Source organism: Cupressus sempervirens, chromosome 1, assembly GCF_028749045.1.
Source record: "Cupressus sempervirens isolate cs-2001-9-10 chromosome 1, ASM2874904v1, whole genome shotgun sequence".
Lineage (NCBI taxonomy): Eukaryota > Viridiplantae > Streptophyta > Pinopsida > Cupressales > Cupressaceae > Cupressus > Cupressus sempervirens.
In genome coordinates, this window is record NC_143118.1 from 82,293,832 (window position 1) to 82,310,635 (window position 16,804).

The following is a 16,804-nucleotide window of genomic DNA, read 5'->3' on the forward strand; positions in this document are numbered from 1 at the left end:
ATGGGCTTCTTATTATCTCCAAAAGTATGGAATTACTATGTATTCATCTTGATAATGTGCTTCCTCACCTCCTCATGGATGTTCTTCAAGTGCTCCACACAATCCTCAACTTTTGCACTACTTATCTCCCCTTTGTCTAGCTTCCTCAATTTAGAAGCATTTGTGGGACTACTTTCACACTCTCTGGAACGGTGATTTATCAATGCTCCGGGTAACAAAATTATTTTATGCAAACTCAGCCTATGGTAAAATCAAATCCTATCTCGTAGGTTTATCTCCAACCAAACATCTCAAAAAAATCCCCAAACTCCTATTCACCACTTTTGTTTGTCCATCAATCTATGGATGATGTGATGAGCTAAACTTCAATTTTGTCTTTAACTTCTTCCACAATGTGCGACAAAAGTACCCAACAAACTTGATGTCTCAATCTGAAACTACGATCTTTGGTCTCACCACTTCTCTAAAAAACAATTCTACCACATTCACAACATCCTTAGTCTTCTTGCAAAGAATGAAATGTGTCATCTTTGAAAACCTGTCAACCACCACAAAAATTAAACAATGCCCTCATTGAGTTGTTGGTAAACCATTACTGATATCCTCCCACAACTTCTCTGGTACAGGTAATGGTTGATATAACCCTGTATTATACTTTGCCCCTTTTGCCATATGACATAATCTGCAACTTTGTACAAACTACTTGACATCTTGCTACAACTGTGGCCAATAATGGTTCTCACTAACTAGAGCAATAGTTTTATCTCAACCAAAATGTCCAGCCAACCCTCCACAATGTTTCTCCTTGATAAGATTCTCCCTCATAAAACTCCTTGGAATACACAACTAACTTTCTCTAAATAGTATACCATCCTTGATGATGAAATCCAACCACTTGGTTCTATCTAGAGTAACAGGTCTTGTACAAGCTTTCCGAGCTTCACCAAAATCAGGATCCTCTAGATACATATTCTTGAGTTCCTTGAACCCAACAACCTCAATTTGTATCTCTAACAGCAAAATTTGTCTCCTTCTAAGAGCATTTGCAACCCTGTTAGACTTCCTACTCTTGTGTTTCAAAACAAATGTATAACTCTGCAACAGCTCAACCCATTTCATATGCCTTTGATTCAACTTTCCTTGACTATTCAAATATTGCAAAGCTTGATGATCGGCATATAAGACAAACTCCTTAGGAAGAAGATAGTGTCTCCACTTATTCAATACCTAAACTATAGCATAAAATTCCTAATCATAAACAAAATATTTTCTATTGGCATCATTTAACTTCTCGCTGAAATAAGCAACAGATCTACCGTCTTGGCTCAAAACAACTCCTATTGCAATACTACTAGCATCAATGTCTACTTAAAACGCCTTATTAAAATTTAGAAGTGCTAAAATAGGTTGTTTTGTAGCTTTTTGTTTCAACAACTCAGAATTCTTACTCGTTCCTGTGGTCCACTTAAACTCCTTCCTATCCCCTCTCATTGTTCCAATCAAGGGTCCACAGACACTACTAAAACTCCTAATAAATTTTCTGTAAAAGCTAGCCAAACCATGAAAAGATCTTACCTCAGTAGCACCCCTTAGAGTAGGTCATTCGAATATAGCCTTTACTTTCTTTGGGTCTATTTTTAGACCTTCTATTGAAACAACAAATCCCAAGTAAACTAACTCCTTCACAAAGTTGTTTTTCTTCAAATTAATCAACAATTCTCTTCCCTTAACTTCTCAAACACCCTATAAATATGCATTATATGCTCCCCCAATGTTCTACTAAAGATCAAAATATCATCTAAGTAGAAAATGACAAACTTACCTAGAAATTCTTTTAGTACCTCATTCTTGAGCCGCAAGGAAGTGCTCAGTGCATTGGTTAGCCCAAAAGGAATAACTAACCACTTATACAACCCTTCCTTTTTCTTGAAGGCACTGTTCCATTCATCCCCTTCTCCGATCCAAATCTGGTGATATCCATATTCATATCTATCTTTGTGAAACAAAATTGCACTTAAAAAGTCCATAATATCATCCATCCTTGGCAAGGGAAATCTATACTTGATTATGATTTTTTTGATAGCCCTGAAATTTGTACACATCCTCCATTCTCCATTCTTCTTTAGTGCTAATACCGTTGGTACAACACATGGATTCAAATTCTCTCGAATCAATCCCTTCTGCAATAAATCTTGTACTTGCCTATTCAACTCTTCAGTCTCTACTGGTGTCATTCTATGTGTTGCCTTATTTGGAAAACTAGCTCCTGGAATCAAGTCCATCTGATGATTGGTCTTCCTTATTGATGGTAATCCATCACTCACGTTATTGGATACAATATCTTGACATTCATCCAACAAATATGCAACTTTTACAGGCACATCTTCTACTTCTTTACCAACTTTTGGAATTATAGCAAAACACATATGCTCATGCCTCGTACCTTCTATGAACTTCCTTCCATCAATAAAAAAATATTATGGCATTACTACATACCTTTTCTTTTATGTCCTTCAAAGGCTTTAGCTTATGTCTTACTCCATCCTTTGTCAAGGAATAGGTATTCGCACGACCATCATGTACAGCAAACTTGTCAAACTGTCATGGCCTACTCAACAACATATGACATGCATCTGTGGGTATGATATCACATAGTACCTCACCATGGTAACTCCCAATCTTGAACTTTACCAAGCATTGTTCATTGACCATGACCTTGTGGTCATCCTACACCCAGGCAATCTAGTATGGACATGGGTGTTTCTACCTCCTAAGCTTTAACTTTCTAACCATTTCCTCTGATACCAACTTGTCAATGCTCCCACTATCGATAATCACATTGCAACACTTATCTTCACATTTGCACCTAGTACGAAACAAGCTCCTTTGCCTAAGTTCATTCTCACCAACTCTTCTATTAACTAGGACTTTTCCCCTTTCAACATCTTCGTAATGTGATGATTTAGCATCTTCATCCACAAGTGCAACTTTGGCCTGGCCTTCAATCCTCTTATTTGTCCTTCCTTAGTGTTAAGGACATTCAAAGCCCAATGACCTTCTCCATAGTGAAAAAATGTTCCACGAAAGCCTCCTCTTCCAGGTCCTTGTCCTCTTCCTCTTCCTCTTTGATTCCTATTATTCTGATCATGGAAACAATTGAAATTATTTCCCCTCTGATTTTGACTACTGCTAGCTTCGTCCTTCTTTTTCTAATCTTCATTTCGGCCTCCATAAGACCATCTGCTCGATCTTCCACCACGACCTCTTCCACTTTGTCTGCTCTCAAACTTCTTGTTTAACATTTCCTCTACTCTTAGGGAAAACTAGTATGATTTTTCAATACTATTCACTCTGACCAGACTCAACTCCTCCTTAATACTTGGCTGCAACCCATCAAGGTAACGAGCAACTTTCTCCTTTTCAGCTTTTGCATGGCCCATTCAAATGAGGACTTGATAGAACTCTTTACTAACTCTTGAACAAGTATTCTGCTTGCTTCAACCCTTGCATTTTCTTCAGAAGATCAAGCTCATAATCAACAAGAATGAATTGTCGCTTCACTTTATCTACCATCCAATCCCATCTTGTGATTTTCTCCTTTCCTTTTCTATTTTGCTCTAATTGAATCTCCTGCCACCAAATCTTAGCATGACAATTAGGTCTGGCCTTTGCAAACTTTACCCTATCAAAATCTTTGATATCTTCATACTCAAAATATTCTTCTAATCGATTGATTCCTCCGATCAAGATTCCTGCAAAATGTGGGGACTTTAATCTTAGGTCTTTTCCCAATCTTGGAAATGGCCCTAAAAAGCCTTTCTTCCTCTTGGTTCCTAGCATCATCTTCTCCCTCCTGTTCAACATTCCTTCTTTGAATTCATCCTCACTTTCATCTCTTACCACAAAATTCATCCCACTACGAATCTCTTCTTGCAATGCTTGTACTTGTCTCTGGAGGGCTCTAAAACCCTCAAGTGTGACACCTTCGGCTCTTCCACCACATTCCCTTCGTGGAGGCATTTCCATGCTTAACACTGAAACCATAAATTATAGTCCTAATGCAAACCACCTCACAATTGGCAATCTGTCTACACACTTAGGAACTCCCCCTCTGATACCACTTGATGAAGGGTGCTCTCCTTAATACCGCAAACACAAAACCAAAATATATAAAAAAAAATTGCAAGAACAGAAAATAGGCTTCTTATTATCTCCAAAAGTATAGAATTAAAGATTTCAAAAATACATGTCAAGCCACATGGGCATTTTCCTTTACAATATTTTGTAAGCCAGAGCCACAAACAACCACCAGAAGTGCCTTGGACAACCCTACGGGCCTTCCTCATATAGGCAATTTTCCACCACCCAAGAAGGTTCTAGAATTTAGCCCTAACTCTTAAGGCTAACTAACCCTAGAATTATTTTATTTTTCACATTTATTACATTAGAATCAGCTCAAAACAATTTCAAATTATAATTCCAGGTAGTTGAATTTCTAAAGGTGATAACTTTTTAACTATAACTCCGATTGACAATTATAACCACTTTTCAGAATCGATAGCTCCTCATCTACAACACCCTATTCATGTAAGTGTTATCAATCGGGGTTTGACCTCGTTTTGGAGCCTCTAAGGCTTTCAAAATTGAGCTCAAAGATTTTGTACCAAAAATCCTCAATAACTTCACCAATTCAGATGGTATGACAATGAGCCTCAACTAGCAGGTTGATATATCTAAGATGAACTTCCACCTATAAAATCTAAACATTCTGAGGTCGTATGACCAACTTACTAAAAGAGAAAGTTTTCACAAATAAAAACTCTACACTGAAACAACCTTTATTGAAAAAGATGAAATAGAAACTCTACACCGGAACAACCCTTATTGAAAAAGATGAAACAGAAATGTTTTTGGGTGAAGCTAGGTTGCCTTCACACCTAGGATGCTCCTGCATCAAATTGTCAAAACTGATTCTACCCAAATGCACAAACTATATAAGCATCTTTTAATATACACCACACCATTTCCACAATGGTACGATTATGCCTCTTTCCAACACCAATTTGTTGAGATGTGTATGTTGTAGTAAATTTTCTTTTGATCCCATGTTGTTAAAGGTAGTTTGGAAACTCCTTACCTTCATCTAAGCTTATGGCCTATGAAATGATAACTAATTGTTGTTGTGTATTAAATGGAGGAGAGGAATACTCCATATCTAAGTGGTTACAAGATCTTTCCACAAAGGAAATGATTGAGAACTAAAGACATAATGGAAAGTTACTACACTAACTAGCTAGCTTACAGAAAAGACAAAGTTGCTAATTAAACTAAATAAATAACTTAAATGACCATTATGAGCTATTTTACAAAATTACTTTAATAGCTTAAAGGGAGAGACCATATAACCTTCGTGCAAGGGGTCAAAATTGTTTGATTTTTCAATTGCTTGAGCTTTGGTAGTCAATAATAGAGCTACATGTTTTTTGTGTAATCATCAACAGTGATTGGGTGTGCCATAGGTCCACACAAATAAGTATGTACCAAATCCAAGGGTTGAAAGATTCATGTTTTTGTACTACGAAAAGGAGCACAATTTGTTTACAAGCAGGACAATTGTTGAAAAGAAATTATATTTTATTCATGAGGCATGTCTTGGCACCATGTCTCATTTGCTTAATGCAAGAAGATACCCCAAACTAAGATGACCATGTCTTCTATGCTAAAGTAGTTGACAAATTTGAAGGCCTTCTCTTCACTTGTGACAAAACCAACTAAGACATGTATAGATCCCTAAGGCATGAGCAATGATTTCACCATTACAAGACTCTGATCTTGATTAAGACAATTTCTCACTATCATATCTATCAAACCCATTCCATATCTATCAAATGCAACCTTCAAGTTGTGCTCTACAATTGATATCCTGATAAGAGATTCCTTGTGAGTCATGGAACATACAAAACCTTAGTAAGTCAACACTTGTGACTTTTGAGTGGTAAATAAAATATATCCAATAGCCTCTACTTCATTGGACGTATGATCAACAATTGAAACTTGCCCAAATGAAATTGATGGTGTGAGCTTATGGAACTATTCTTGTTCTTCTTTCATATGTTTAAATGTACTAGAGTCAATATACCGAAAAAGGCTTCCAACAGTGAATGCCTAAGTCTATGTAACATACAAAAAATGTTTTTATTAGAATTGCCTATTAAAATACCATTCAATTGTTGCTACTTCTGTTTTTCTACTGACAGGGATTCTTACGTCTGTTCCCCCAAGAACATTATTGTGGCTTTCACTAACTTGATTCAGTGTTCACCAAGGAATTATACCAACATTTTTAGAGATAATGTCCCTTCGCCAAAAAAAAATTATTTTGTGCAAATGCATTGTCTTGTTTGGATTTTGAGGAGCCTAATGAATCTGTCTCACTTTCAAGTTTTACCCTTACAAAGATGGAAGAGCGTGATTATCTAGAGAACATTATATCAACATGAATTGCCTCTTCTTGTTGAAGCAGAATAACCAACTCCTGAAAATATGGCTTTCTGCTAGCCATGTTGAGACATATAAATAAACAAACAAAAAGGTGGGGACCATTGCTCTCCAGACAATGGCTAAAATAGAGTCATTTGACAGCTTTCCCTAACACTGTTCTCAAATTTGCAACTCTTTCTTGGTTTTTCACTGTTTTTGAATTTTCAAGGGTTGTAACTGACTCTGCAAATGCATGATCCGGTTCTTATTTTTAATTCATACACAGTCTTGAAGCTATCCCAAGCCTATTTAGCAATCATTGTTGTTCTGATGTGAAGTTGATCATCATCCAAAACATTGAACAGAATGATTAATTTTGCCTTCTAATTAAACCTATCAGACTTTCTATGTCAAATGTTCAAAATTAGAAAAATGCACCAAAGAGCACCTTCTCCTCAAATCTGTACTGTATATATACAGTGGCATGGTATAAAACATAACTTAAAATATAATTTCTAGAGTTTTCCTGATTTCAATACTGCTATTCCGAATTTTTAATTATCTTTCTTAACTTACTCTCCCTGCTTCCAACACTCACATTTCCAAACTTACAAAGAACCTATTCTGACTTGTCCTAAAACATAGATTTTAAAATAATCACTTCCTGTGGAACATCCTCATTACAGTTTGTTTGTCAAATGTAAATAGGAGATAAACGCAAACTCAATTTCAGTACCAAGCATCACAGAAATCTGGAATTCTGTGATGGAATTCAATCAAGCATAATTTGCCAAATGCTGCCTCACCTGGACAGCGTTCCCATATTCATTGTCCTCACTGAATTGCTGGTGTCTGTTCCCCCTTTTTGATTCTGCTGCTTCACTGTAAAAAAGTTTTCTTTCCCTCTCCAGCCCATTGAGGATCCCGGCAATGCCACTTTCCTTCCTTGCAATTTTCTCAGGCTTGTTGGAGACATCCTCCGCACTCACATCTCTGAAAATATATTGCAACATGGTAGGAAAGTAAAATATAACAGGTAAACAGAAACAAGCAAAAAGATATGAGATTTCAATATGAGCATTGGAGAACCCCTAAAGAAGGAGAAGAAGAACTTGGGGAGTCTAAGCAACCAAAATAGCATGTGGGGCCACCAAATAGTATAAAGATATTGTTGATACACTATGATACAAAACTAGAAAAATGAGTGGATTGAACATGACGTATCCAGTTGCATGTTTCAAAAAAGAAAACAATAATATCAATTTAAATGTCTAAATCTGTGATGTTAGGTTCTTGAAGCTCTAATAATCATATTCACCATAATTGAGCTTCAACATGAAATTTGGGGAATGAAAGTTTGAATTTGATAGATCTTTTTGGAAGCTCTTTGTGCCCAGCTGATGGTGGGCCACATAGACTAGCCACAAATGTTCATCAAAACCTTTGCATGTAGGCTTGTAGTTGAGCTTGATTTACATTTGCGATACATGTTTCTAACTTTCCAAGAGTGAGTGGAGAGTAAATCTTAATTCAGAACTTTAGTTTGTAATTTCACTGCTGCAACTCATTTTTATTGTTGTGAGTACATGTTTCCAAGAGTGAGAAGGTACATAAATATCAAATCAAAATGTACGTGTGTTCCTGATTTCTCTAATTGAGCTAAAAATGTAGTAGAAATACACATTTCTATGGGTGAGAGGGTGCATAAGTCTCAAGTCAAAACGTTTGTTTGCAATTTAACTAGTGAAACTCATTTTTGTTGTTGTAAGAGTGAGAAGGTGCATAAATCTCAATTCAAAAGTTTTTACCTCCAACCTTTTCTACTGCAGCTCATTTTAAAGTTGTAACAAATGTTTGCAAGTGTGAGCGGGTGCACAAATTTCAATTCAAATCCTGTGTATCCAATTTCTACCAGGACTTAATTTTTAGTTGTGAAGATGTGATGCATATTCCAAGAGTGAAAGAGCATGTAATCTCATTTCAAAGCTCGTGTTCCCAATTCCTCTGCTAAAGCTTGGTTTGCAGTGGTGATTGATATTCCAAAAGTGAGAGAGTGCCTGAATCTCAATGCAGAACCTTTGATCCTAGTTTCTCTATTGGGGTTCAATTCATAGTTGTCATACATGTTCCAAGAGTGAAAGGATGCAGAATCCCATTTCCAAACCTTCGTCCCAGTTGTTAATATGTGAAGGTCAATGGTCATAATATCTTTTTCCCTCCAATTATTTATCTCTTGGTTTTACGAGACTCTTCATCATGTAATGTAATTGGAGCCTTTATGCTGCTCCTGCATCATTTGTAATCATCTTTTTATATAATCAATACAATACTCTACTCAATCTGGACATAGCCACATTTGTGGTGAACCAGGATAAATTTGGTGTCGTATTTTTCTCTTGTTTAATTTGTTTATTCATCTACTCTTTTCATTTTTGCAATCAAACTTTTCAATTGGTATCAGAGTACAGGTTGTGCAGATTGGAAATCGGTGTTAAACTTCTAGAAAGATGGAGGATGTGAAAGTAGAGAAATTCGCAGGCAAGAACTTCAGCCTGTGGAAAGTGCCGATGCGTTCCTTGCTGGTTAAGCAAGACCTGTCAATTGCAATTGAAGGAAAAAGTAAGAAACCAACTGCAATGATGGATGAAGATTGGGAAAATATTTATGAGAAGGTGAAGGCATCAATTTTTCTTTCGATATCTGAAAACATCTTGTTCAATGCATTGAACGAAAAGACAAAAAAAGAAGTTTGGGATAAACTTCAAAGCATGTATCACATGGCATTGGCTGCAAATAAAATCTTTATTATGAAGAAGCTCTACAAGCTGAAAATGAAGGAAGGGACTGCGATGTCAAATCATATAAATGATTTGAACACCTTATTATGTCAAGCAACCTCGTTCGGTATGACTCAAGATGACGAATCTAAAGCTATCATCTTGTCGTGTTCCTTACCTAATAGTTGGAATGCCATAGTCACAGCAGTTAGCGCTTCAAATCCTGGAAAGGGCAAGCTGCTCTATGATGAAGTTGTGGCCACTTTACTTAGTGAAGATATGAAAAGAAGTAACAAAGACTCCTCATCCGGTGATGCTCTCACCATGGTCAGCATCGAAACAAGGGGAAGAAGCCATCATAGAGGTAACAATTACAAAATCACCCAATAGATCAAAGTCAAGAGGTAGGAATGGAGAGTGTTGGTTTTTTGGTAAGTCTGGCAACTCAAAGCTTAATTCTTGGGCTTACAAGAAGGCACAAGAGAAGGTGAGAAACATTGAAGCCAATACAGCCTATGAGAAGGATGAAAGCATTTTAATTCTTTCAACAAGTGACACCAAATCAGAATCTTGGGAGATAGATTCCGGAGCTTCTTTTCATGCCACTTCTTGTATGGATTGTTTTACAAACTATCATGAAGGACAATTTGGAGAAGTATTTCTTGGAGACAATAAGTCTTGTGAGATAGTTGGTAAAGGAGATATTATGCTACAGTTGGAAGGAGGAAACCAATGGTTGTTAAAGGATGTTTGTCATGTTCCCAAATTGAGGTGAAATCTGATTTTTGTTAGTCAACTTTTTGCACAACGATACCACCCATTCTTTCATCCAGATTCTTGGAAAGTCACTAAAGGTTCTATGATTATTGCCAAGGGCAATAAAGTCAGTAGTTTATATCTTTTTAAAAGACCTACCGAAGTAGGTGCTGCTATGACTGTTGTGGGCAGCAATTTGGCACTCTAGCATCAAAGATTAGGCTTGCGGTAATGCTAAAGAGGGATCAGCTACTGGGTCTCCAATCAGCAAATTTGGAGTTTTGTGAACATTGTTTTTACAGCAAGCAAAAGCGGGTCAGCTTCTTCAAAGATGGGTACAACATGAAGACAAAACCATTGGAACTTGTTCACCCGGATGTCTTCGGTCCTACCGAGGTAAGTTCTTTGGGAGGTGCAAAGTATTTCGTTACTTTCCTTGAAGATTGTACTAGAAAAGTTTGGATATATATCAAGGCCAAAAAATCTGAAGTATTTACTAAATTCAAAGTTTTCAAAGCTCTTGTTGAAAACCAAAGAGGTCAGAAGATTAAATGCTTAAAAACGGATAATGGAGGTGAGTTTTGTTCGCTGGAGTTTGACAACTATTGTGCAGATAATGGTATTCGAAGGGTGAAAGTTGTTCCCTACACCCCTCGATAAAATGGGGCAGCAGAGAGGATTAATAGGACCATACTTGAGAAAGCTCAGTGTATGTTTTCAAATGCCAGCCTGCACAAAGAATTCTGGGCTGAAGCTTGTAATACTGTTGTATATCTCATTAATCGGAGTCCTTCGTCAAAGTTGACTTTGGAATTCCGGAAGAGGAATGGTAAGGAAGAAGAGTTTCTTACTGACATCTTCAGATCTTTGGGTGTGAAGCCTATGTACATGTTCCCAAAGAAAAGAGAAGTAAGCTGGATTTTAAATCACAAAAGGGAATTTTCATTGGTTATGGAGAGGACTAATTTGTGCTCAAAGTTTGGGATTCAGTGGACAAGAAGGTTATTTGAAGTAAAGATATTGTTTTCAATGAGAAAACATTTCCAGCTTTGCTAACACAAGAAATGTCAAAACAAGAATATGTGCCAATTTCTGCACAAAGGAATATTGACATGAGCCTACAAAGAGTTCCTAATATGATTCCATACAGTCCCACCTCTATTCTAGCCCCAATCCCCTCTATGTCATCTTCCTCTTTTACCTCTGCCAACTCTCATGTAAATACCATTAGCCGTGAGCCCTATAATGAACCCAATGCCGCTGCATTTCACAACCATGGTCCTTCATCAAGTTTTCAACGACAACTTGAAGATACGACTCCACTAAACTGCGCTCATGCTTCCCAAGAAGTTGAACAATATTACAAGGCCAATCCACATGCTCACATTACTTCTAGCTCTCCCATTCACGATATCACTCCAAATTTTCATTGTTACAATGAAGCAGAATACACACCTACGGGTCATATAAAGCAGCCGAGCGCAGGGCTGTCTACGGGTCATATACATCCCAACCCATTGCAAGACTGTCATCAATTTGATGACTCTAGTGTTTCAAGTTCAAGCGAATGCGAGGAAGTTCACGACCAACACTTCTTATCTCCAATGTCATCTTGTAACAAGCACACCTATTGTAATATGGAACGTTGTATTAATAGCATATTCGCGCAAACTCGTGGTCAAACACTTGCACATGTTACAAGATTCAAGAATTGGCAGATTAACAGATTTCTGAATGATTGATTGATTAACAGAGGAACAAATGTGTTCCTTGTTACAAGGACGTTGTTTCTAAAAGAAACAACATAGACTGAAGACGAAAATAGAAACAAAACTGAAGACAGGATAGGAAACATTCCTATCTGAATTGAAGACAAAAGAGACAAGATAGGAAACATTCCTATCTAGACTGAAAAAAGGACTACAGACAAGTAGTTGACCGTTATAGAAAGTATAAGATATTATCTTAATAGCACATTCTTATTCATCGATGACAGATACCGATGGTCAAGCAAGATTGACTTCTAAAATTCAAAACGAAGCATCTCATCCTTGCCACAAGTCAAGGCATGATGATCGGGATAAGTCATGCAGCTATAACTTTCGTCCCAAGGATATCGAAATGTCTTCTGAAGACCATAATCAGGTAGCTCAAGGTAGAAATTGCTCAAACAATACAATTGGAAAAACAGGGGATTTTGTTTCTGCTTTCAATCAACAACAATTGGACCATGGTTTAGCTATGCAACCTATGATAAACAGAGTCCAACATCCAAACATAATTACTTCCCAAATCAATTTGGGTATATCATTCCCAACTCATGGGTGTAATCAAACAGAGGCAGGGAACCAAACATTTGAATGGAAGAACTTCAACCTCTGGTTCTCCTTTTGAATTAATTCAAAATCAAACACTGAATGTTGAGCCTTAGTTGAGAAGATCTACTAGGGAGAGATGGATGTTGACTAAATTTTCAGATTATGAGCTTCTCTTTGCTGAAGAGGTAGAGCCATCAATTCTAGTTTCAGAATCCTCAGAACCATGCACATATAAAGTTGCTCTCAAAGATTCAAATAGTGATCAATGACAGGCCACAATGCATGAAGAAATGGATTCTTTAATCAAGAATCAGACATGGGATTTGGTTAATCTTCTGCCAAATCAAAGACAAATTAAGAACAAGTGGGTATATCAGTTGAAAGAAGAAGCAAAGGGCAGAAAACGCTTCAAGGCCAAATTAGTGGTAAAGGGGTTTGATCAAGAAAAAGGGATAGACTTAAATGAGATCTTCTCACCGGTTGTAAAAATGACAACCATCTGAACAGTGTTTGGATTAGCCGCAGCGTGGGATCTTGAGTTGGAGCAGCTTGATGTCAAGACCACATTCCTACATGGTGATGTAGAAGAAGAATTGTATATGAAGCAGCCTCAAGGATTCATCAAGAAGGGACAAAAGCATCTTTATTGCAAATTAAATCGGAGCTTGTATGGTCTCAAGCAAGCCCCAAGACAATGGTACTTGAAATTTGATCACTTCATGGCTGAACAAAAGTTCTCAAGATGCGAAACAGATCCATGTGTCTACTTCAAGAAACTTCTTAATGGTGAGTTCATCATTCTCCTTCTTTAGGTTGATGACATGTTAGTAACTGGCACAAATAAGAAAATAGTTAATGAATTAAAGGAGAAATTGGCAAGCAAGTTTGCAATGAACGACTTAGGGGCAGCTAAGAAGATTCTTGGCATGACAATCACAGGAGACACAAAAAGGAGGGAAATTACACTCTCTCAAAAACAATATGTTGATAGAGTTGTATAGCTGATGCAAAAGTTGCTACTCTTCCTCTTGCTGGTCACTTCCGTTTAAGCTCTAAATTGTGCCCAAAAGCACAAGAAGAAAAGGAATTCATGGATAAAATTCCTTATAAATCTGTAGTTGGTAGCATTATGTATGCCATGGTTTCTACGCGCCCTGACATTGCTCATTCGGTGGGAGTTGTGAGCAGATTCATGAGCAATCCCGAGAAGGCTCACTGGGAAGCAGTTAAATGGATACTAAGGTATCTAAAAGGCACTTCAGATTATGTTTTACGTTTTGGAGGTAATAAGGTTCAGCTGCGAGGTTACATTGATTCTTATCTTGCCGGAGATTTGGATAAATGAAGGTCTACCACTGTTTATACCTTCATGTTTGCTGGAGCTGCTATTAGTTGGGTTTCAAAGTTGCAACATTGCATTGCTCTTTCTTGAGCTGAGGCTGAATATTTGGCTCTTTCCGAAGGTGCAAGGGAAATGATTTGGCTTCAGCAATTGCTTGGTGACTTGAAAGTTTAGCGAAGCCAATATAATTTGTTTTGTGATAGCTGCGGCGCCATTTTCATCGCTCATAATCATTCATCACAGTGTCACTCTAAGCACATTGACACGCATGCTCACTTTGTTCATCATGCAGTTGAAGAAGGCAAGCTGAAAGTTGTAAGGATGGACACCAAGATCAATCCGGCAGATATATTCACAAAGGTCATGGCCAAAGAGAAGTTCGAATGTGTCAGGACTTCTCTTGGACTTGTAAAGAAAAGGTAAAGCAGCATTTAAGCAGGCTATTGGGTGATCAGCTGCAGCATTGGTTGTCCTTCAGGTGGAGTTTGTTAATATGTGAAGGTCAGCGGTCATTATATCTTTTTCCCTCCAATTATGTGTCTCTTGGTTTTACCAGACTCTTCTGGGGTCTTTAAATATGCTGCTCCTGCATCATTTGTAATCATCTTTTTTATATAATCAGTCTGAATGTAACCACATTTGTGGTGAACCAGGATAAATCTGGTGTTGTATTTTCTCTTGTTTAATTTGTTTACTCATCTGCTGTTTTCATTTTTGCAATCAAACCTTTCACCAGTTTCACTACCGGGGTGCAACCAAAGTCATGATCCATGTTTCAACAGTGAATGGGTGCCTAAATCTTGATCCGGAACCTTTTGTCCTAGTGTCTCTACCGATGCTTAATTTCTGCTTATGATACATGTTCCAAGAGTAAGAGGGTGCCAAATCACAGATCAGAATATTTAAGGAGGTTAAAAATTAATTTTATCACATCACCAACCTAAATAGAAACTATTGTGGCCAAAATGTTCGTGGTTTTGCTAAACTTCATCAGAACATGCAAAATATTCATCCAAAAGGGTGTAAAATAGATTGAAAAACCTAACATAAGGTTACTTGTTTCTTAAAGTTGCATGAGAGGGCAAGCTATATGTCAGCCATTGCAGCTTCTTTCTTAAGGATAGATTTTCTGCAGGCAGAGATTTATTCTTTTACCTACAGAGTGCCATTTTTATCAAAAATTACACAGAATGTCATCTTTCAGATTTATGGTTTACTAAATCGTGCCATTTTGTATTAAATTTTTACATATTAAGCATCTTCAATCGTAAATTTTTTGAAGGTGCATCAAGATTACATCTGAAAAGTCACAATAAAGCAATTCCTTCAATACACAGACCTCATGCTCTGAAGTGTCGCCAACAAGATTAAAGACTAACATTAAGTTACTAAGAAACAGAAGCAGAAATGATATTTAGGGCTGGGGATACTTCATTACTCAGAAATAACAAATGAAAGCTCAAATAACATTTACATGATAGAATCGCTAGCCAGCGCAGGAAGGGCAACTTCTTTACAGTCTTCCAGGTCATCGGCTCCGCCATTGTCGCTGCTAACATGGACGGTTTCGGAATCATGATCCCAGCCAGCAGTCAGCCAGCCGCCTTGCGCCAAAATCTTGGAAACCAAATCGGAACGGCCGGCATCGAGGAGCTCCTGCTTCGTGGGAAAATGATTCGGCTTGTTCGAGACCTCCATAAATTGAAACACCTCCTCCTCCACCATGGCATTTCCCTCGCTCCACTCTCTACTCCCACATCTACATACGCCTCTCCATCCGCCACGAATCGTGAAGCACTTCCTGGTACTAATATTCCTGTTATAACTCGATTTCTTCTTCAGAAGAGTATGGATTGCAGCTGTTGCTCTTCGTGGGACTCGAACCTGTGCAACTCCCGCAGTTGAAAAAGCCAATGCCATTCACTCGCATGCTCCATCCACGGCACACAGAGTGCGAGGACTGCTGCTCCTTTGGTCCAAATCAACAGTTACTAATAATATTCTATCTCCTCAAAACCAGAAGAGGGCTTTCGCTGGATAAAGCAAAGAATAAATGACAATTTGAAAAGAAGAAAAGGTGAAAAACGGATTATGAACACGACATGCCTTAACGGGGAAGCTGACCATCACGACCGCCCATCCTGCCCATTTTGGATTGATCGTTTACTCCCTTGCTGTTCGCGTGCCTTTTGATATTTATACGGGAAGGACGAAAAAAATTATTTTGTTTTTTGAAGCAGGACAAATTTGATGGTCTATAGCCAGACGGACGGATTTTGTATTTGGGCTTATCATCCAAATGTTACGGAGACGTGATCGCAGAAAATTGATTGCGTGACAGGCAGGATTGACCATCAAATTGAAGCCTGTCCGCAGATAACCCTCGCAAGTTTTGCAGGCAATCCTGACCTCGCGTATTGTCCAAGCCAGATAGAAGAATCTACCTGGTAGAATTTGTTTCAATGTGGAAACTAAACCAGATTCGACTGGGTTATAAACTTGACGGTCCTCAACCCGTTTCAACCATTTCTAACCGTAGAGAACTAACAAAACGCTGATGTAGCCGTTTGCTAAATATCCTTTATACGTAACTTTACTCTATTATTTTAATATAAGGAAGGGACTTTTCATCAAAAAAAAATAATAATAATCATTGCATCATATTTTTATTATTTTATTTTATTTTATTATTGGTTTGGTTTAACTAGTTATTAACCAAATTTATTTGAACTAATTAGAATGAACTATTTTTATTTTTTTAAAGTTTTTAAATTATTTTCTGAAGTAATGTGTACAATATTTAAATAACTAAATGAAAACAATGTTTTTTTCTTCACTCTCATTGGTTCATAATTGACATTTCGCATCCAGTGCCTCATTCAAATTTTCATAATGTTATAAAAAAATATTGAAATTATTTTATTTTCCACTATTACATAAATATTTTTTTTATAAATATTATTTTGATGTATTATTATAAAATTACTTCTAAATTCATAATATTAATACAAAATTTATTATGACTTTTTATTTTTTACTATTTATGCATAGATTTAGATATTAAGTAAATGTTATGTTATATATTTATATTATATTGTGACATTGCCATTGCTTTCATTTATGTACTATAA

General features: G+C 37.2%; 1 protein-coding gene across 4 annotated transcripts in view; it reads right to left on the minus strand.

Moving 5' to 3' along the window:
• LOC149576336 (5'-AMP-activated protein kinase-like protein) overlaps window positions 1-16,133 on the minus strand; it is a 54,256-nt gene extending 38,123 nt beyond the window's left edge. The window contains exons 1-3 of one of the 4 annotated variants that reach the window (XM_089816881.1): window positions 15,780-16,133; window positions 15,148-15,633; window positions 7,287-7,473 (exon numbers count right to left, since the gene is read on the minus strand). In XM_089816881.1, the coding sequence (XP_089673007.1) occupies window positions 7,287-7,473; window positions 15,148-15,593 (633 nt within the window). In that variant the 5' untranslated portion in view covers window positions 15,594-15,633; window positions 15,780-16,133. The other 3 variants (XM_089816874.1, XR_016361442.1, XM_089816867.1) reach the window with 3 other exon arrangements.
• Window positions 16,134-16,804: the final 671 nt, after the last annotated feature.